Source organism: Melospiza melodia, chromosome 3, assembly GCF_035770615.1.
Source record: "Melospiza melodia melodia isolate bMelMel2 chromosome 3, bMelMel2.pri, whole genome shotgun sequence".
Lineage (NCBI taxonomy): Eukaryota > Metazoa > Chordata > Aves > Passeriformes > Passerellidae > Melospiza > Melospiza melodia.
In genome coordinates this window covers 130,759,950-130,779,573 of record NC_086196.1, presented here as the reverse complement: position 1 = coordinate 130,779,573, position 19,624 = coordinate 130,759,950, and the positions used below count along the sequence as shown (strand labels likewise).

Here is a 19,624-nt window from a genome sequence, read left to right as displayed (position 1 = left end):
GTCCATTTTGTACAAAATTATCATATTTTCCATTAAGAAAATACTGTTTCCTAGTAGAAACAGTTTATTAACTCTTCATCAAAAAGATCTGTAACTATGATGTGCAAGCTGTAAAGTGGTATTCTGATTTAAAAATTTACCTGTAATCTCATCAAAAAGATCTGTAACTATGATGTGCAAGCTGTAAAGTGGTATTCTGATTTAAAAATTTACCTGTAATCTCACGTTGCAGACATGCAAACACACTCTGTGACTTGCTACTGATTCACCTTTGAAAGACACTTGCTGTGCTTGAATATAATTCATTGAATGTAATATTTTTAAACATGTGCCTTACTTGACTGCAGCTTTCACTGCAGATAGATGTGACTATATGATTTCCTAAAAGCTAAGAAGTTCTTTTTTCTTTCAGCAATGGAGAACATCTTCCCGTTATGATAAATCAAAAAGTATTTTGAAAAAAAAACCTCTTACTTTATTGATATAGCTTTTAATACTAGAAATGGTACTATAACATTTTTCTGGACTCATAAAACCTTTCTACTATTCTAATTTGCCTTTGACAGTAAGATGAGTTTTTTTGTGCAATAGGATCACTGATTTTAACGAGTGCCAGATCACTAACTTTTTGTTGTGTAACACCTTTAAAACAAAAAAAAAGTTATTTAAATAGATTAGAGGAAAAGAAACCTGATATGGTCATGTGAAATAGATCTGATGCTGTATTTGAGGTACAGGTACATTGCAGGGATAGCAAGGCTTTATGAATGTTATAGTACAACTTTGAATTAATTGCATAATAAAATGTGAAGGTCTGGACTCCTTGATTTAACATGACAAGAGGATATCTCAGCTTCAGTGAGGCAGAGTTCTTAGGAGCACAGCTTGGAGGATCAACAGTTACAGCCACTCTCTAATAACCAGGAGTTTGACAAGTTGAAAGCTTAACACCAATGGAGAAGATTAGTAATGAAGTAGGGCAGATAGAAAGGAATAAATACGTGATTAACAAATACGTGATTAACAAATACATTGTTTCAAATGTAGTTCCACCTATGTCTACTTTCTCCTAATAGGAGAATATTTTTTTATCTGTAGTTTGTATCAAAATATATAAAGCAGGTTTCCTAGAATATCAGAATAAGAGCTTGAGCTAGTGCTGAAACAAGAGAGAAAAGGATGAACTGTCTCAAAAGAGCTGTACTGACCGTAAAGATTTTCTCTTTTAGAGTAATGATAGTAAAAGATCAAAAAAATTGAATAGTTTTATATTTTTCATAGTTATTGTTTTAAAATTATATTGCAAAATGCTTGTCAGTAAGGACTGTAGTTTTCCTTTAGAATTTGAAAACTGTGATTTTTGACTCACCAAAAAGCTGTTTGATAGTATTACAGTCTTTGAGAGGACCTGTCTCTTAATGCAGGATAAGAAATTGAAACTATTTTCTCTGAAGCATCTCCACGTTTGGCAGGTGTGACTTCTCTGGAGTCTGTCATCCATTCTTAGTCCAACGTTATCACAGACTTAAAAAAGACAGTAATATATACATTTTACACAGTTAAAAATATCTTTTTAAACTTCATCTGTATATATGAAACACATATGTACAGCATGCATATGGGGTATGTGTATATATATATTTCCCACTAAGAGCTGATTATTAAAGTAGCAGAGGCTTTTAAATAGACCACTACTTTATATGTCTTTCTCTATGCCTCCCTCAGCTTGCCAGATTTCTACTATTTTATTTTTAAGAAAGATCTGTATGCAAAGGAGATAGTCAAGCCAATCTCTGTCTTTATAAGAGATGTATGTAGGATGCAAAAAAAATAGGGAATGATGAATAATTGGAGATAGATGAGAACTGAAGCATGATCTGATGTCAGATTCTATGAAAAGCAAAAGACGGCTTTCACTGAGCAGCAGCCTGCACTTACTGGAACAATATGTGTCTATCCACCATTGTGGAAGTAACAAACAGTTCACCTCTTTTGGGATAGGGAGGAATGAAGGTAAAGGAAGCAAATATGTCACATCTCACATAAGTTTTGGAGCTAGGCGTTATATAATTGATCAGATGTAAGCCTGTATTTGCTCAAACTACATCCTCCTTGGCCTATTTATATGATGTGGCTTTTATTTTTGGTATGATGATGTGGATCAAAAATCACTGTAATGTGGCCTTTTTAAAACAGACTATATTTATACAAACTGGAAGTATTTTCACCAGAAAAGTGTAAGGAAAACAGGCTTTTATTATTTTCCCATAAGAATGGGGAAGTATTATAGATACTTTCTTATCATTTTGGTTTACCACAATTACTGATGAAATTGATAAATAACCACTTGCACCCACAAGTCTTTCCAGATTGTACAGTATATCTCTGATTTAAAAAAGCAATCAGCACAGCAGTTAGCAATGTAACTCTTTTCTTATTCCAAAGTAGTGTTCTCTTTCTACTTCTGCCATAAACCTGTCGTTTGGTAGACTGACAGCAGATTTATTTCCTTTGGTTTGATACTGGGCAAGTTGGATCCTTTTAGAATCAGACTGAATGAAGATTTCCTTTGCAGCATGTGCTGTCTTAGCTTATCTACACAATTTTTTCAGAAGACTTTTCAGTGTAAGACTATTTTGGTTTTTTTTGGCCAATGGGCTTCTCCTTGTTTTCAGCTGTACAATAATGCCCTTACCTACCTTGTAGTGCTAAAATGGAGTGCTTAAAATATAATCTTTCAGTTGCATTTGTCCTAGTCTCATGTGCAGTTTAGTTCAAGACCCTTTGTAATCTTGTGCTTTTAATCCTTTCAAGATTACCAAGGCATTTATCCTTTTTCTTTAAAAATCAGTTTGCAGGTGCTGTAAGGATACAGTAGATTGCATAATACTGAGTGAATTGACACATACAGGTGATCACCAAACCACAGCTGCCATGCGAAGAGTAAATTTATTTCATTACCTCGCCAGCAAGGCTGGGTGGCAGAGACACACAGAGACACAAGCCCCCTTAGGCTTGGCTCATCCCAGCAGGCAGAGCCACAGAGACACAGGCTCCCTTAGGCTTGGCTCATCCCAGCAGGCAGAGCCACACAGGGACACTGGCTCCCTTAGGCTTGGCTCATCCCAGCAGGCAGAGCCACAGAGACACGGGCTCCCTTAGGCTTGGCTCATCCCAGCAGGCAGAGCCACACAGGGACACTGGCTCCCTTAGGCTTGGCTCATCCTGGTGGACAGAGGGGCAGGGGGAGGTAGCAACCCCACTGCCAAACCCAGTATGTCACAGGGCTTCACACATTGGAGTTTATCACAAGGCTGTGCCTTTATGGTCTCTCTTGCAGCAGGGAGCTCAAGCATGTCTGTGAGAGGTCTGTGGGAATGTGTTGTCTCAACACAGGAATCTTCTCAGAATACTTCTCAAAACAGGCAGAGGATGAACAACGCTAGGCACAATAAATGGAGTTCTCCCAGACCAACATTCTTAGCAGTCCCAGCCACAAAGGCACTTTGAGCAAAACTGTTGCATCCTTGTCTAATCTTCTGGTTTGAACCCTTTTGTCCCAACAAACACATTTTTTTTGTGTCAGCTTATTTATTTACATACTCATAATAAGACCCTTTTAACATCTTGTAAGTTTGATGGTGTTATATGAACAAACCACATTTAAGACACTGAAGACGAGAGGGGCAAGGATGCTATTAAAAAACTGGTAAATATGCTCTTTGTTGTATCAGTCTGGGCTGTGCTTTTATGTACACTTCTATTTTCAAGGGCTTGATACTAATGACAATAATATTGTGAATAAAAAAGAATGTTTTCTAATGTCCTTTCATTAGTGAGGTTGTAATTGAAACTTTAACAGACCCTCTCATTTAGAGAGACTTTGTTTATTCTATGTACAACCTTTTTTTTTTTTTGAAGAGCTCTGTAAAATCTGGCATTATCTCTTCTTGAGCAGAGAAGTTCAAAGAGAGGAGCAATTAACTGATAATATGGGTCAAAGTCTAATAGGGGCATCTGTACTGGTGAATATAGAGAACTTCATTTGTTTTAGTCTGTTCTTTAAACTAGCAGGGCTGTGTATAATACACAAAGCAAAAATTGCTTTAAAATATTTATTAGCTACTGTCTTGTAAGAGTTTCATATATTCTTATAGTTGTTTAGGTTGCTCCTTTTCATGCAAGTAGTAAATATGAATAGGGAAATGGACTTTTTAATATTAACATGAGATAAAATTGACTGCATCCGATTTGAATAAAATGTTAAGTCTTTTTCATTTTCTACACAGCTGCCAAGTGTGTTTATATTGTGTAGTAGTGCCTCTGAAATAGTTGAAAATCTGATGGGAACACTTACAAAGGCAAACCAGTAAAGGGCAGCAGCTGCTGAGAAACACCTGCTGAGCCACTGTGGGAGTAGATGCATCTGCCTGTACCTAGAAGTAATCTAACAAAGTACCTGCTTTTACCTGTCAGGATTTTAATTTGTGTATAGATTCATTCAGTAAAACTGGTTCTGAATACTTAAATAAAGAAAAAAATAAGGCTGTTTTTTTGTTTTGTTTTGTTTTTGTTTGTTTTGTGCAGAAGAGCACCACTTCTGAGCAATTTTCTCATTCTTATAACTAGTTAAAGTTATTCTTTTAATAAAATACAAACCCAGATTTGGCAGTGTAGTGTGCTATTACAGGATACAGCCAGTCTGGAGGAGATCGTGCTATCAAAGATGAGGTTTTCAGTTTTTGTTTGGCTTAGTTTGAGAGATGTATCTCAGGGGGATTTGTGAGAGTATATGTTCTCTTTTTCATTGTAGCATATTTCATTCACTGTTGATGGTAATGGACAAACAAAGAGAAATTTTGCAATCAGAACTAATTAGACAAATTTTCCAAATAGCTTTTAAAACTGTTGTACTTTTTGTCTTTTGGTACTTAAACTTTTATTGTTCCCACATGTTGGTGACCCTATCACACAAGGTCATCATCCCTCACCTATTTTTTATTTTCCTGTGATAGGAAAACTTCTGTGAACGCTGCTAAGTTTAGCTGCAATTCATGAAAACAAAATAGCTGTGTTCTTGTAGAATACTGACTATGCTTGTAGTCTTTTCTTGTAAAATTTAGGAAAAAGTCTTCTAATATGTATACTGTAAAACAGGGCTGCCATCTTGCATAACAAAAGTGTCAATTTAAGTGAAATGGGGAAGAAAATTGAGCTGAAGAAAGATTATGACAGCAATAGTTAATCCTTGGGGAATATTCTTCTGTTTGCCATTTTTTCATTTTTACGTGATGTGTTAAAATTATTAGTAATTTCAGCTAAAATTACCTTCCAAAGAATTCTGATAGTTTTTCTGGGCTTTGTTAGGTTTTGTAGGAAGAAATAGTTTGTTGCATTAACATAAGCTAAAGTAAATAATTCGAAAACGTTATTCTGAAGTGCCTTCTACATTAACAGATTAAATATTCACTTCTACATGAACATTTAGAACTAATGCCTTTGCATGCATAAAATAATATTGAATTAATAAGGGGTCATTTAAAAATAAAATACTGAAAGAGATCTGTGCTTCAAAACTATACGGTAATATTAAATGTTCTTACCCTGCTCTTAAAAATAGGGTTCCTTGCTTTCAAGGAAGATAATTTTGTGGATTGAATTTTGTAGAATAAAACCAATGACCAGTAAAAATTCAAGAAGCATTTCAGGTGGACATGTCCTTACACAGTGCAGCTGCATGCAGCTCAAAAGAAATGCAGCTTTCTGGTTCACAGCATTCTTTTCCCCTTGTACTTAACCACTGTAATATTTGAAATCCAATTATGTCTACCTGGTGACTTTGCAGCTGTTACAGTTTTTTTTTTTTTTGGCCTCATTAAATGATCATAACAAGTGAAATATTTAAATTGAGAAAGCAACTTTAAGTTAATTTTTCATTCTTTAGTCATTGACTCGAAAATGGACTTTAGTATAAAGCACATGCAGAAATCTGAAAAGTTTTTAATTAAAACAACTCAAAGTAGTTTCAGTCGTTGTGGTAATTAAGACTGGAGAATGAATAATGTGTTCTGCTGCATCCTGTTTAGGGAATAGCCGCTTCTCAGTGGAATTTCACAGTGTGAGTATGGAAGAATGCAGTAGTCTGCTTTACTTTGATAGCATCCCCAAAGGCAGACTTTCATTCTTAGGAGTATTCAGTCTTCATTTAAGGTGAAATACAGGATAGTATCTTAAATTCTAATTCAAATTATACCAAAGACCAAAATTGGTTTTAATTTTTAAGAAATGTAATCTCAAAGTGGGAATTTTGAAATTCGAGGGAGGTATATGCTAGTTCTTAAACACTGCAGCATTTAAAAGATTAACTCTCACTCAAATTAATTTAGACAAGTTATAGTTTGTCTGATTTTAATGTTGTCTTTAATTAGCACAAATTTCTGTATGCTCCTTAAGAAATGAATCTTTTATCTTAGATGAGGATGGGCTGTGTCTTTCAGTGATAGAAATGGGACTGAGATGGTTGATCAAGGCATTTACTTAGAAATCACCAAATAAATGTTTTTTAAAGATTTTGGGGTAGAGGAGCTATATGACTAGAAGATTGACTTTATAACTGATGGGCTATGTTAGTAGTGAAATTTTTTCAAAACTGCAACAAGAAGAAAAAGGATAAATTTCTCTTGATGTGATGCAGTTGTTACAAAATTCTTCCAGCTAGTTCATAAATGGTGATTCATAGAGGAATTCAATTACCAAAAAGTAATTTTTTTGTAGTTTTGTAGCATATCATAATCTCTTTACTTGGGAAATGTTAGCTGAAATAATTTTATATTGGTCAGAAGAAAAGACTTCAGTTCCTTTGCTGCATTTTAATAGGCTAACTTTTTTTTCAGCAATAGCCAGAATGTATGTAGTTACTTTCTCAATGCCTTCATTCTCTTTCCTTATTATTTGTTGGGTTTCTCCCTTTGCCTTGCAGTGTCTATATTCTTGAAAAACTAGGAAAGGTTTTTCTATATTAAGTCTTTGATTGCACTTGTTGTATTTAAGTATAAGAAATAATGAGAGTGTTCTCTGAATTGGAAAAAACCCCAACAAAACCTGAAGAATAAACTGTAGCATATGAACATCAGCAGTTTCCTTGTAGAAAAGCTGGGGAGATAGTGGAGATAGATACAGCTCAATACATAGCAGGCCAGGACATCTAAAATGTTTCTTAAAAAATTGTAGATATTTTGAATGTAAATTTTAAATATTTTTTAAATGTGTACAGCTTTTTGTGTTTCACTCTCCCGTAGTTTTAGCTTTGCACAGCATATTTTTTAATTTTATAAGGAAAAAAGCCTTTATTTGGTTACATTTAATATGGATGAAATGTGATCAAATTCATCCCAAATCCTCCTATCCTCATAAGACTAACTTCTGAAGTTATTAGGAAATGCCACAACTGTTGCCAATTTTCCTTCAGCTGCATTAGTTCAAGGTAATTTTTGTGTGTAATTCACAAATGGCATCAGAAGGCTCCAAGAGGAGGCTGTGTTCTGATCTCCATTTCATTGCTATAATCTGGAATAATTCTCTTGACATTGGATACTTTTGAGTTTGCAGCAGTGTCACTGAAATCAGAATCTCTCCTGTGTGTCTGTTTGGATGCCAAAACTTATGCACATTTTCTGTAGAAAGAGTTGCTTTTATGGAAAAATCTTTCTGAAACACTTTGTTATCCAATTCCTCAAATCAAATCACCAGAGGGTACAATCACTCTGTCTATAATCTTTTGTCACATTATAACTAGGTTGATAAACACGACACAGTTCTCCCAGCGAGGGGAGGTGATCCCCCAAGCTGTTCCAGTTTTTGAACTCAGAGCAGTGAAAGTCTTATAGTGGGGTTCTGTCATGTCCTTCAAAATTATTTGGGATATACACATGCAGATGTCTTTGGATTTAATCTGTAGAATTGAACCCAAGAATATTTCACCGTGATGTCTTTTTACAGAGTAAGTGGTTCAATAATTCAGAAGTCTGTAGAAAAGGTATGACTGCTGCAGTTGTTTGTATAGTGTTGTTCATCAGTTTATAGAATAGTTTATATATAACAAAGTTGGTGACAATGTAACTGTAGAATTACAGGGATTTTTGTTGAAATTGCTTCAGGCATGTAAACTCTTAGCTGTCATATATGAAGGTAAATATTTTCCCTAAAACCTCTTGATTTTGAATAGATAGGTTTTCTTTCTTCAAGAGTGCAGAAGACAGGACTCATGACAAACAAAGCAAACAAACAGAAATAAAAAAATAAAAATCAAAGAACCAAACAACACCACAAACACACAAAACAAGAGATAGAGGCTTTTTTTTTTTGACTTGTTTTGGTTTTCACTTGTTCTTTTTTTCAAGGAGGACCTGTTTCCATAGCTGGTAGGAGAATATTATACTTCTAAATTTTGCTGCAATTTGTTTTTTAATGGAACTGTTCTGGACTTCTCTGGATGGAGTCTGGATCTTCTTTAGTGAAAGTTTGTTTCTTGAACAGCCCTCACTCTTATTAATTGCCCAGAATTTTGACATTTCTGAGAATTGAGTAATTCAGTAAAACTCTCAGTGTTTGGCAAAAGTATAAAAGCTCTGGAGAGGCAATGTTTAATAACGATTTAGAAGCAGTATTCCAAAAAAAGCAAAATGGTAATAATTTTCATAGTTTTTGTGTTATGGTGACTTTTTTTTTGAGCTGGAGTGATCCTTTAATATAGAGTGAATATATAACTTTGTTTTCCTCTCAGGATAGTTCCTTTTACTCTAGTGACTTCTGTTAGAATCCAGGAGAATTATGCAGTGTTCATTTTGAGTTTAAAGATCCTAATATAGCTTGAAAGTATGGAAATTCCCCTAGTTTATGATGGCCACTGCTACTTAAATACTTACTGCATTAACCAGTGAATGTGGAGATAATTTTAAAATAAAGACTCCAAAAGATTATGTTTAATTCCAATTAAGAACATATTTAAAGAAGTCTTATATGGGCTCCTCTGTTCTAAAATATCAGAGTATCATTTTACCCTTGTGGGTCATTATTTGTTGTTTCTAGGAATTCTTCTGATTTCTTAATCTTATTAAAGGACTGGAGCATCTTTTGGGTGAGCAGAGTGTGAGAGAGCTGAAGAGGAGGCTCAGGGGGAATCTGACGAGTGTATAAAAATACCTGAAGTGAGAATGACTAACAAAGAGGGAGCCAGACTCTCACCAGTGGTGCCCAGTGGCAGCACCAGAGGAAATGGGTACAAATTAGACACATGACATTTCATCTGAACAGAGGAGAGTAATTTTTTACTGTGAGGTGGGGGAATACTGGAACACTTTGCTGAGAAAGGCTGTGAGGTTTCCATTGGCTGATAGTTGAAATGGAACTGCATAGGTGTAAATGACCCTGCTTTGAGCAGAGGGGCTGAACTGGATGTTTCTAACTTAAATGATTCTCTGATCTGTGGTTACTGCTATCAGTGACCCCAATAGCCCACACCATGCAAGAGTTGCTTTCAGTTCTGGGCTAGTCAGGTGTAGCAGGTATGGTGCTGAAATAAGCTGCTGGTTCTCTGGTGTTCTTTGTTGTTTGCATCTGTCTAAAGTGTTTTACTCCAAGCTTCCTTTATTTCACATAACTCTTCAGGTACTCCACTCTGGATGAGCTATAATTTGTACTTACTTGAAGAAATTGTAATGCTGATTATGGCCCAAAGCCAGTCGTAAGCTCTATTTGGTACGCTTGTATAATTTTCATATCTCTGTGTATGCTACTTGTTCCTGCAAAAACTGTTCCCCTAAGTCCAGTGAAATCTCACTGATGTGATTTGGTGCTAAATGGAGCAGATCCAAACATCATGCAGTTTTTCTTTTACGTGTTATGAGCATTTGCTTAAAATTTATATGCACACTTTGAAAGACAACATTTCAGTCTTTGGGGCAGACAGGAAATTATATTCTCAAATAGTTCTCCTAAGATAGTGGAAAAAATAATTTTAGTTTTATGCTATTTATATAGTTACATTTTTATTTATTTCTCTTCCTAAATCTCACAAGCTACCACTTTCTCATGGAAGTAGCAGAATATGAAAAGTATCATCAGGAGAGGGAAGCTGTGGAAGTCCCCAGGTGTAACATCTGTGTTTATTTCTGGGTGTACCTTCAATAACAAAATAGGATTTACACTGGCACAAAAGTGCTTTAAGTGTATAGATGCATAATTAGAAAGCAGGGGGAACAACTAATTATTTATAATTCAGAAGGACAGGGGAAATGTATTTATTAAAATGTGTATGTGTATATACATACATATAAAAGCATATGTTTGTGTGTGCAAATGAGTATATATGCATAGATATGTGCTTTAACCAACAACATTCTAAGGGACAGTGGAGAGGATGGATGACCTAGAGATTATTTATGTGTCAGAAAAAGGAACATCAGAGCTTCATATCCTGAATTTCATGGGTTTTACGTGAAAAAGCATGGATTAGTCATACTATTACCAGTTAGACCAATTAGCTTTTTAACTGAAAGTGTAGTAGAACAGCTGACTGCAAAATGGGATTTGTTTCACCTGAGATACATAAGGTACTTTGCATAAAATAGTTCTACATTAAAATTAAGCCAATGAGTAGGGAAAATACTGAAAGCTCAGCCTTGGCTTATGGGTGCAATGGATTATCTCTAAGATAAATGGGTTGTAATCTTATTACTTTGTTATAATATGACAGAAGAAGTCATCATTACAGAGCATTTCTACAAGGTCTTGGTGATGAATTGCATGACTAAAACTCTATCTTAAGTGCTGATGGTCTGTGCTATTCAGAGCAGATGCTGCCACTACTGAGTTGCTAAAGCAGTTGTGTTTCTGAGCTGAGGCTTGCCTGCAGACTGAACTGTATGGACTCGTTCATGAATATTAATTTAATGACTTAAACAAATTTGTCCTATTTTTAAATTGCTGTCAGAGCACCAACACACAAATATCTTTCTGATGAAATTTCTGGTTTAGAATATCTTGATTAAGTGTAATTTTATTTATTCATAAATGCATTAGTTGTATCAATAAATTCAGTGGGAAAGAATTGGAAAGCTTACTGAAGTAAAATCAGGGGATTTATTCATTCACGTCACAGCTGCTTTGAGCATCATCTGGTTTGTGGAAAGCGTTGCTTCTCGGTGGCTTTTCATATTGATTCATACTTGTGTAAAAATGGCATCATCTTAGGCTTGAAATCCTGTTAGTTGAGAGTAACATTCAGATTATATTCTACTCAAACTTCCTATGGTTTGTGTTGAATTCTAGGGATAAATCAGCTGTAGAAGGCTAAAGATGTTGCATCTCATTCATTTTCAGTAAAAATCACTTTCTGCCATCCAGTGGCTACCAGTCCTTTAAGCAAGAAGAGGTTTCACTGGATATCTGAAAAGGAGTTGGTCTGTAGAAACCATGGCTGATGTTTATGTGCCAGAGGGGAAAAAATTGTTTTCCATTTAAAAAATATGTAGTATGTGCAAATGACAATTTAAAAAAGCAAATCTTCTAGTACCTTTGTCAAAGTGTGGACTTCCATGCATACTGTTGCATTTCTGTATGCTGCCTTACTATTTAATAAGGGCAAAACTACTGGTTTCAAATTATGCATTTGTACTTACTTCATGGAATAAAATGGAATTTTGAGGAAAGACAATATTTTTTAAGTTAATGGGGACTTAGTTTGAAAATGTCTTAAGATATTTTTTCCTCTGGAGGTACTTTCTCTTTTAGCTTTTTTAATCCATAGTATATTCCTGCAGAGTGAACTTTCAAAGATCATTCATTGACTGTTTTGATATTCTAAATGTTGTATATTGATTTGTGAGTGTTGGCTTGAAAATTAATTGGTGTTTTGAATAAAAAATTAGCTTCTAGTTCAGAACACCATTATTTTTAAAAAGTACTTCTAATTCTTAACCAGGCCTTTTTTTGGTTTTGGGTTGTTGGTTTTTTGGTTTTTGTGTGTGTGTTGTTTTTGTTGGGTTTTGGGTTTTTTTTGGTTAATCTTTATTCTGCTCTTAATATCCCTGTTTCAATAGGCTTAGCATCTTTCTAGAAAACAAGCTGAAGTTAATTTTTCTAACTTGCTATGCAGCTTCCTCTATTTTTTCTTGGAACATCTGGTTTTTTATTGCTGCTTACCAAGTCAGTCTTAATCCATGGTGTTAAAATTTTCCAACAGGAAGAGAGGCAGGAAATTATTTTTATTTTTCTAAATATGTGTTTATTTTTGCTTACAATTGCATATCCTAGGGCTATAGTATATGTAATTTCTGCCAAATGTAGAGGAAAGGAAAAAAATATTTTATGCTGCGCACTTAAAGTTTAAGAGAAGCTGGAACAGCATATTTTTATGGGCAGTAGTTTAAGAAAACTAAAGATATATTTAAGGGTATCAACAATCACACTGCTGTAAGGTGATCTGTATGTGTAAAGCCACACAAATTCAGCTGGATGACTGTGAAAAATTCCTGTCATCCATTTCTAAAGATACTTAGGCTGGGCTTCATTTAGACAGCAATGTTTCTGCTTTTTTTAAAAACTGCTTCTTTAAATAATGTAATATTGTGTGATGTAGTATTTTATTAGTTCAATTCTGTAATTACCAGTTGTATTTGTGAGTTTCTCTCTGTAGATCCTTTGTTATAAACACTCTAAATGGTTTCATCAGTGTGAACTTCATGCAGTGTTTACAATAGCTTCTAAAAGCAACTCGATGGAATGGGAGGGGACAGGAAAAACACAACCAATTACAAATGCCTGTCAAGAAATCTCAAAATGAATAACAGGCAAGTTAGAAACCTAAAATGACTAAGGAGGCTATACAAGTAGCTGATTGAACCCTGACAGCACTGAGATATTCAACAGGTCTCCCAGAATCCTTTAATATTTTGAGTGTCATTCATGAAGATGAAATGAATTTTGAAGATGACATACAAAGTACACATTATGTATATGAAACTTGGCGTAAAAGAAATAAGCTTTCTTCCTGTGGTGTTGCAAGCAGAGCAAACAGTGCAAAAACAGTAACAGTGAAAATTGTTGTGATCTTGAAACTCAGCCACTAAAAATCTGAAGAAACTTGATGAAAAGTTCTCAAATTAGTTGTGTTAAATTCTTTATTTTTCTTCACCAAAGACAATGGTTTAAAATAGATGTTTGGATATATCTGAGATTTTTTAAATCCAACAAATACAAATGAACTTCATGATTTTAATGGTGCATGCTCTTTCAGTGGGGCATAGGAAGTTTTCAAGCCAAAAGCTCTAAGACAAAGGCATTGTTAAATTGAAAAGGACATTTTTCAAAAAGAAAGTGTGTTGATTGCATAGCATTTTCATTGACTTCTATATCAGTGAATGTTGTTCATTCATATTCAAAGCCGTCTAAAATAAAACTACAGTTGGTTAGTCATTAAGTACATCATTCCTATAGATTTAAAAGTAGAGCATTTTCATTTTTTGTGAAAATGGTCTATTAATCTAAATTTGTAATTTGTATTGTGGGCCCTCACATGAGGCTACTACAAGGAAGCTGCACCATAATGATTGACCTAATTTTGTTTGTTGCAAAATTAAGTGAAGTATTTGATGTAAATGGCTGTTGAGGCCCTCATTCCTAAGCTTGCATTACCTGGGGAAGCCCTGCTCAAATAATTGGTTAGTATTGGAATGAATTGGGAAGAGTATTTGGTATTGGAGAGGCTTTTACCATAGAAAACCACTGTACATTAATTCAAGCACCTAGAATAATGGAAAAGAACTTCAGAAGATTCTTTGAGGTCTGTTCTTTACTGTACTTTTGTTCCTACAAGTAAAGCAAAAATTAGAATCTTCAAATATATCAGTAAGATACTTTTCATTCTTTGTAGTAGAAGCAGTGCAGGTAATTAAATCTGTAGAAAGAAAATAATTATGTACTCTGCAGTCTATTTTAAACATCTATGAAAAGTAACTAAGAAAAAGTAAGTTTATTGGAAAATTAATTTCATATTTTAAGGGCTGTTCCTCATTTGCAAAGCTTTTATAATCTTCAAATGCAAGAATTGCCACTGTCTCTGTACAGTGGTTCTTTCCTAGTAAAAATGTAATTTTTCAGAGAGACCAACGGGACCAAAGTATTACTGTAACTGATGATTTGTACTTTATAAGATTTAAACATGCATTAAATTCTTATAAGCATAATTTCCTGTATCAAGTATAAAATTTAGTTTTTCAAAACATTCTCTTAAGTTTTTTTTTGGACTACACATACAAATTGTATGTTCCTTTTGGTACTGCAGCTTGTTGTGAATATTGTTGGAGAAAGGTCTGAACAGGGACAATTGCAAGATGGAGATCTTTTGAGATGCAAGAGAACGCTTTGACTGAATTTGTGTGTCTGTGTTTGCAAAATTGAACTTTATTGAGTTCTGTTGTTTTGCTGCCTCCTCTTCCAGTAGTTTTTCATCTTAGATTTTGAGGTGTATATTGGTCTTTTCCTATTAATGCTGTTTTACTGATGTTTAGTTACTAATAGATCCCTATTTTAGTAATAGTTTTGGTGCCAGTCTTCAGTAAAAAAAATGGGTGGTGAAATAGTGTGAGGCTAAAGATTTTGATTAATTTTACCAGATATTATGCTGCTATAATTTGTTTTCTTTATTGATTCCCTATTTGAGGGTTTAAGTGGTACCCTCAGAATAAAAAAAAAACTTGGAATAATAAATATGATCTGAAGGTATGTTTCCATGTGTTCTTTTAATATATGCATAGATACACAAACACATGTACAAACATCTGTGACAAGATATGTCTGGTTTTTGTTTCAACAGATTGGACAACTTGCTTTTAAAGGCATGAAAAGGCTGAACCGAATCCAGTCCATAGTTTTTGAGACTGCCTACAACACAAACGAGAACATGCTGATCTGTGCCCCCACTGGAGCTGGGAAGACTAACATTGCCATGCTGACAATCCTGCATGAAATTCGCCAGCATGTCCAGCATGGTGTTATCAAAAAGGATGAGTTTAAGGTAGGAGTTTAATGAACCAAATAACAGCTTTTTAACTTGTAAGGTAAAATCTATTATATGTTGTACATGGAATATGAAATCAGGAAGTTCTCAAGGATATTAGACTTTTCCAAGTTAAAGATAAGGCTAGTTTTGATTTACTTCATTATTATTAAAGCTATTCTTATTTGTGTTCTAAAAATATTATTATGTGAATAAAAAGCTATGAAAATGCATTTAGCTTTCATGCAGAACCAATTTTCAAAGCGATGAGGCTGTATAAACAAAATCCATTGTCCTTTAAACAGCTGCACACTTATCCAACAAAGATAACTACTTTTCATATATCACTATTAAGATTTTTCACTGTAAGTGCCTGGCATCATATTTCACAATAAATTGTGATTTGTAATGGTTGCCATGAAACAAACGACATTGTGGGGCTTGCTCATTTATCAAGTGAGTGTTGTTTTGGTGCAGATTGTGTATGTTGCTCCTATGAAGGCTTTGGCAGCTGAAATGACAAATTACTTCAGCAAGCGTCTGGAACCACTTGGCATAACTGTGAAAGAGCTGACTGGTGATATGCAACTGTCAAAAGGCGAAATTCTGCGAACACAGGTATGCTTACTCCTTCCAAATACTGTTCTCTGTGTGTGTGTGTTTGTACCTTTTCATAGGTACACTGCTCTTCAAACTCCTTGTAACAGTATTGGTTAATCAGCTGAAGCATTATCACTGCACCTTTAATTACAGTGATTATGTACGCTGATATAAGTTCAGAATTCTTCAATAAAAACCATCTTCAAGAAGTTTAAAGTTTGGTCTGCGAATTATAAGTTCCAAATAAATAAGAATGCTATTATAAGTTCCAAATAAATCCAGAACAACAACATTGTTGCAAATATATTAAAATAACACTTACCTTCTTTTTTCTTTAAAAAAACAACCAAAAAAAACCAACCAAACAAAAAAAACTAGCAACAAACAAAAACTGTAGGTTCCTGCTAATGGTTGACCTTACTGTTCCTCATTTGTCCTTAAAAAGTAAAGATATTGCTAGGCTAAACATTTGAACATTCATAGAAATTAATAAAATTTGTGGGGTTTTGGCCTCTTAAATAGGATTGTATGAATTGAGATTATTTTGTTTTAGCAGACACTTTTTGCCATATTTATTTCATGCTGTTTGTGTCAATGAAATATCATTTTTCTAAAATCTTAAGATACTTGCATACCTGTTATTGTATACAGTTCCATGTGATTACCTTTTCCCCGTCTGCCTGGTCCAAGAAACAGAAAAAAGAACTGGTTGTATTATCAATATGAACATTTAGAAGTATAATAATTGTTGATCCAGATGAGTAATATTTTAGCAGTCTTAGCTTTGAGATATTTAACAATTTTATGGTGAGTGGAGAGAAAAACGCTTCACATGACAAGAATATGTGTAAGTATGTAATCAATGATTATGAGGACCACTGCAGTGGTTATCCAGTATGAGGTTGTGAATAGCAATCAGGAGATGTACATGCACACATATTGGTACATACAGTCACAATAATGTCGTAACCAATAAATAGCAAACCAATATCAATGAGCGACAGTAAAATCTCTGGTACTTTATCAGAGTGACTTTGCAACACCATCTACCTAAAATCCGAGTTTACAAAATTAAAAAAGTTTGGTAGGAACTTTTAGTAATTGAAATTATTTAGATATACCAAATTACCATTTTAAATTGCTTCCTGTTTTCACAGTACTTTTCAGCTAGGGCACATAATCAAGTAGATCATGGTTTTAATAGAGAGAGAGATAATGTGTAATCACTGCTGAAACTGAAAGTGACAGTAGAAAAGCCTGCTCTGAATGTAAGGACAAAGCTGGATGAACAGAATGAATGTAGAATGGAAAAGTGCTATTTATGCTTGCTCTTCTAGTTAGCAATATAATTCCTACAATCTCATCTCATTATTAGTACTCTGCTTATATCCAGCAAAAAAAGTAAGGGGACAAAAGAAACAAAAAAATATTTCAGGATTTATTAAAAAATGTGTATGGGAAATAGTTTACAAAGCTGAAATTTATTACTCTTGTAATGGGAACTTATTAATATATACAGAGTATTAACTCAGTAACTTGAGTGTAGAAAAGACTATCTGGTTCATCATGCTCTTTTATTTAATCCAGCATGCCACTACTAGCATAATTCTTAATTTTGTTGTGGAGAAGAGGCTAAAGCAGATTGATGTATAAAAATCAAGGAGAAATAGAAAAGGGAGGATGTGGGTAAAATATATTTTTTTCCCTGCCATGGACTCATTTCATTGCTTTGAAATTAGCTTTTTTTTGCCTGAAACTTACCTTCAAGGGATTTCTACAGTTTCCTATATATGTCTTAGTATAGAAACACTAATCTGAAGTATATTTGTATTTTTGAAACATCTAGGAAGAGTGGAGGTAAAAGAAAAATGATGTCCAGAAAAGGAAAAATTTGGAAGCCGTTGTATTTGTGACCCAAAACTCGGTTCCTACATTTTCAAAGAAACTATAGTTAAAGTGTTGATTAATTTCAGTTTTGCATGTACTCAATTTTGTGTCTTTGGTCTTCAAAACATTGGGAAGGTTAAAAGGAAAACAAAAATATATAAAGGCTAAAATTCTGGGACAGTGAAATAACAATTTTATGTTTTCTCTTGTTTGTCATATCTAATCAGTCTTATGATTAATCAGAAATGTGGAAGGTGAGGATGAGAGATTCTAGCAATACAAGAGTTTCCAGTGTAATTGCTGCTACTGTTCTTTAAGATTCTGGAGCCCAGCAGTGTGCAATGTTTCATTGCTGCAAAACAAAGCAAATATGTGGCATGTTAGAAACTGAGCAAAGAGCATTGCTTGTGCTGGATCTTGCTTATTGTTCTGCACACATACTGTTTTCTATCAAAACTCATGAGCTTTCTTTGCTCAACTAGGCACTTTAAACCACTTCATCCAAGCAGGTTTCTTTCACCATTTTTTACCCTGTATTAAATTGATTCTTGCTTCAAAACTTCATTTTACTTGTCAGCCTCTCTAATGCACACATTTCTCAGAGAGGAATACTCTGATAGGTGTTGCTGCTTTCTTTGTAGTTTCAGATTTGCTTTGCCAGTCATTGCTCTGTTTTCTAGCCTTTAGTAGTGTAAGTAATGAAGGACCTTTGTTTAACAGAAAAACAGTTTTTCCTGTAAGAATTAATGGTACAGCAGGTAGATGCACACACACAATTTATGTATATATCATATATATATATTGTGTATACATATGAGGCAGTAAAAGGCAGAGGGCAGGATAATCAGCTGAAGTAGATGCTGATACCTAAGGCTGGATAACATTTTCACAAGATCTCAGCTGGTACTTCTAGGCAACTGAAGGCCTGATAAATATCTCCTGTGACAGTAGTCTTCTGCCTCTTTTCTGAGCAGTTGCACTTTCACTACCTTTATTTTTGTCCTCAGGTGAATCAAATCAGTCACGATGAAAGATGTAAAAATAAGGTGATTGTCAGGTATTAGTTAGAAGTAGTGCTTAAGTGACAATCCTGATCATTTTCTGCTTCCTTTCCATCCTGCTTGCTTCATCCTTCATACTTTGCCTGTGTATATTTAAAGATATATCTTTTCTAAGTTATTACATGAAGCTCTACTGCTTATCCTCATGAGGAAAAATTGCTTTATCTGACAAATTTGGTAACTGTCTCCCTTCTCAGGAATGCATCCTTAATGTACAGTGGGAGGTACCACTATTATTTTTTTCTACAAATATTTTTAAAGGATATAAATGCTAGCAAAAAAAAAAAAAGTAACAAGGAATTTACATTTTCATTACCTTTGTGGTGGAATCAAATCTTTTAAATATTTTTGAAAACTTCCAATTAAAAAGGTCTATAGGACATTTTTCCAGCAATAACTCTCTCTGTGCTTTCCATGCTGTCATTTATACCCATCCAGAAGGCAGCCATGTTTCTTGCTGCTCCATACTTCTATGGTATTAAACATTATATGATTTTATAATGCTATTTTTGAATATTAATTAACGTTACTGTATTTCCAACACACTTCATAAGCTTTTAAAATAAGTTATTTCTGACTTAACCAATAATGAAATTGATTTAAAAAGAAAAAGGAAAATAGTTTTATTGACTCTTCAGTCAGTTTTCCAACCTGCTCCCCACATCTTATGCCTTGAAAGCCACAGTTACAAGTTTAATGTGGGATGTGTGTTAAAATTCTGAGACAATTGCCATTCAGAGAATGGTTTGACCTTGCATTTGCAACGAATACAATGTAGTTATAGTTATCTTTTGAAAGTTTGGAGAATACAGCTGGAATTGGAGCAGTATAGATTTATAAGGTAATCACCAGGTCTGAAAGCAGTGCCTTGCCCTGGGCACAGCGTATTGTGAGCTGATGGATGAGTGGCATCATGCCTTAGCTTGTGCAAAACAGTGGTACAGAGTGCAGAAATGCCTTCTGGCCTTAATACAAAGTTAGTGGGCATCAAAAAATGTAGAAGATAATTTCTTTTTAATGT

The 19,624-nt window shown here is 34.3% G+C and overlaps 1 protein-coding gene across 3 annotated transcripts in view; it reads left to right on the top strand.

Moving 5' to 3' along the window:
- ASCC3 (activating signal cointegrator 1 complex subunit 3) overlaps positions 1–19,624 on the top strand; it is a 253,580-nt gene that overhangs the window by 51,842 nt on the left and 182,114 nt on the right. For all 3 annotated transcript variants that reach the window (XM_063153070.1, XM_063153072.1, XM_063153073.1), the window contains 2 exons: positions 14,873–15,073; positions 15,533–15,673. In XM_063153070.1, the coding sequence (XP_063009140.1) occupies positions 14,873–15,073; positions 15,533–15,673 (342 nt within the window). The remainder of the gene's footprint in view (positions 1–14,872; positions 15,074–15,532; positions 15,674–19,624) is intronic.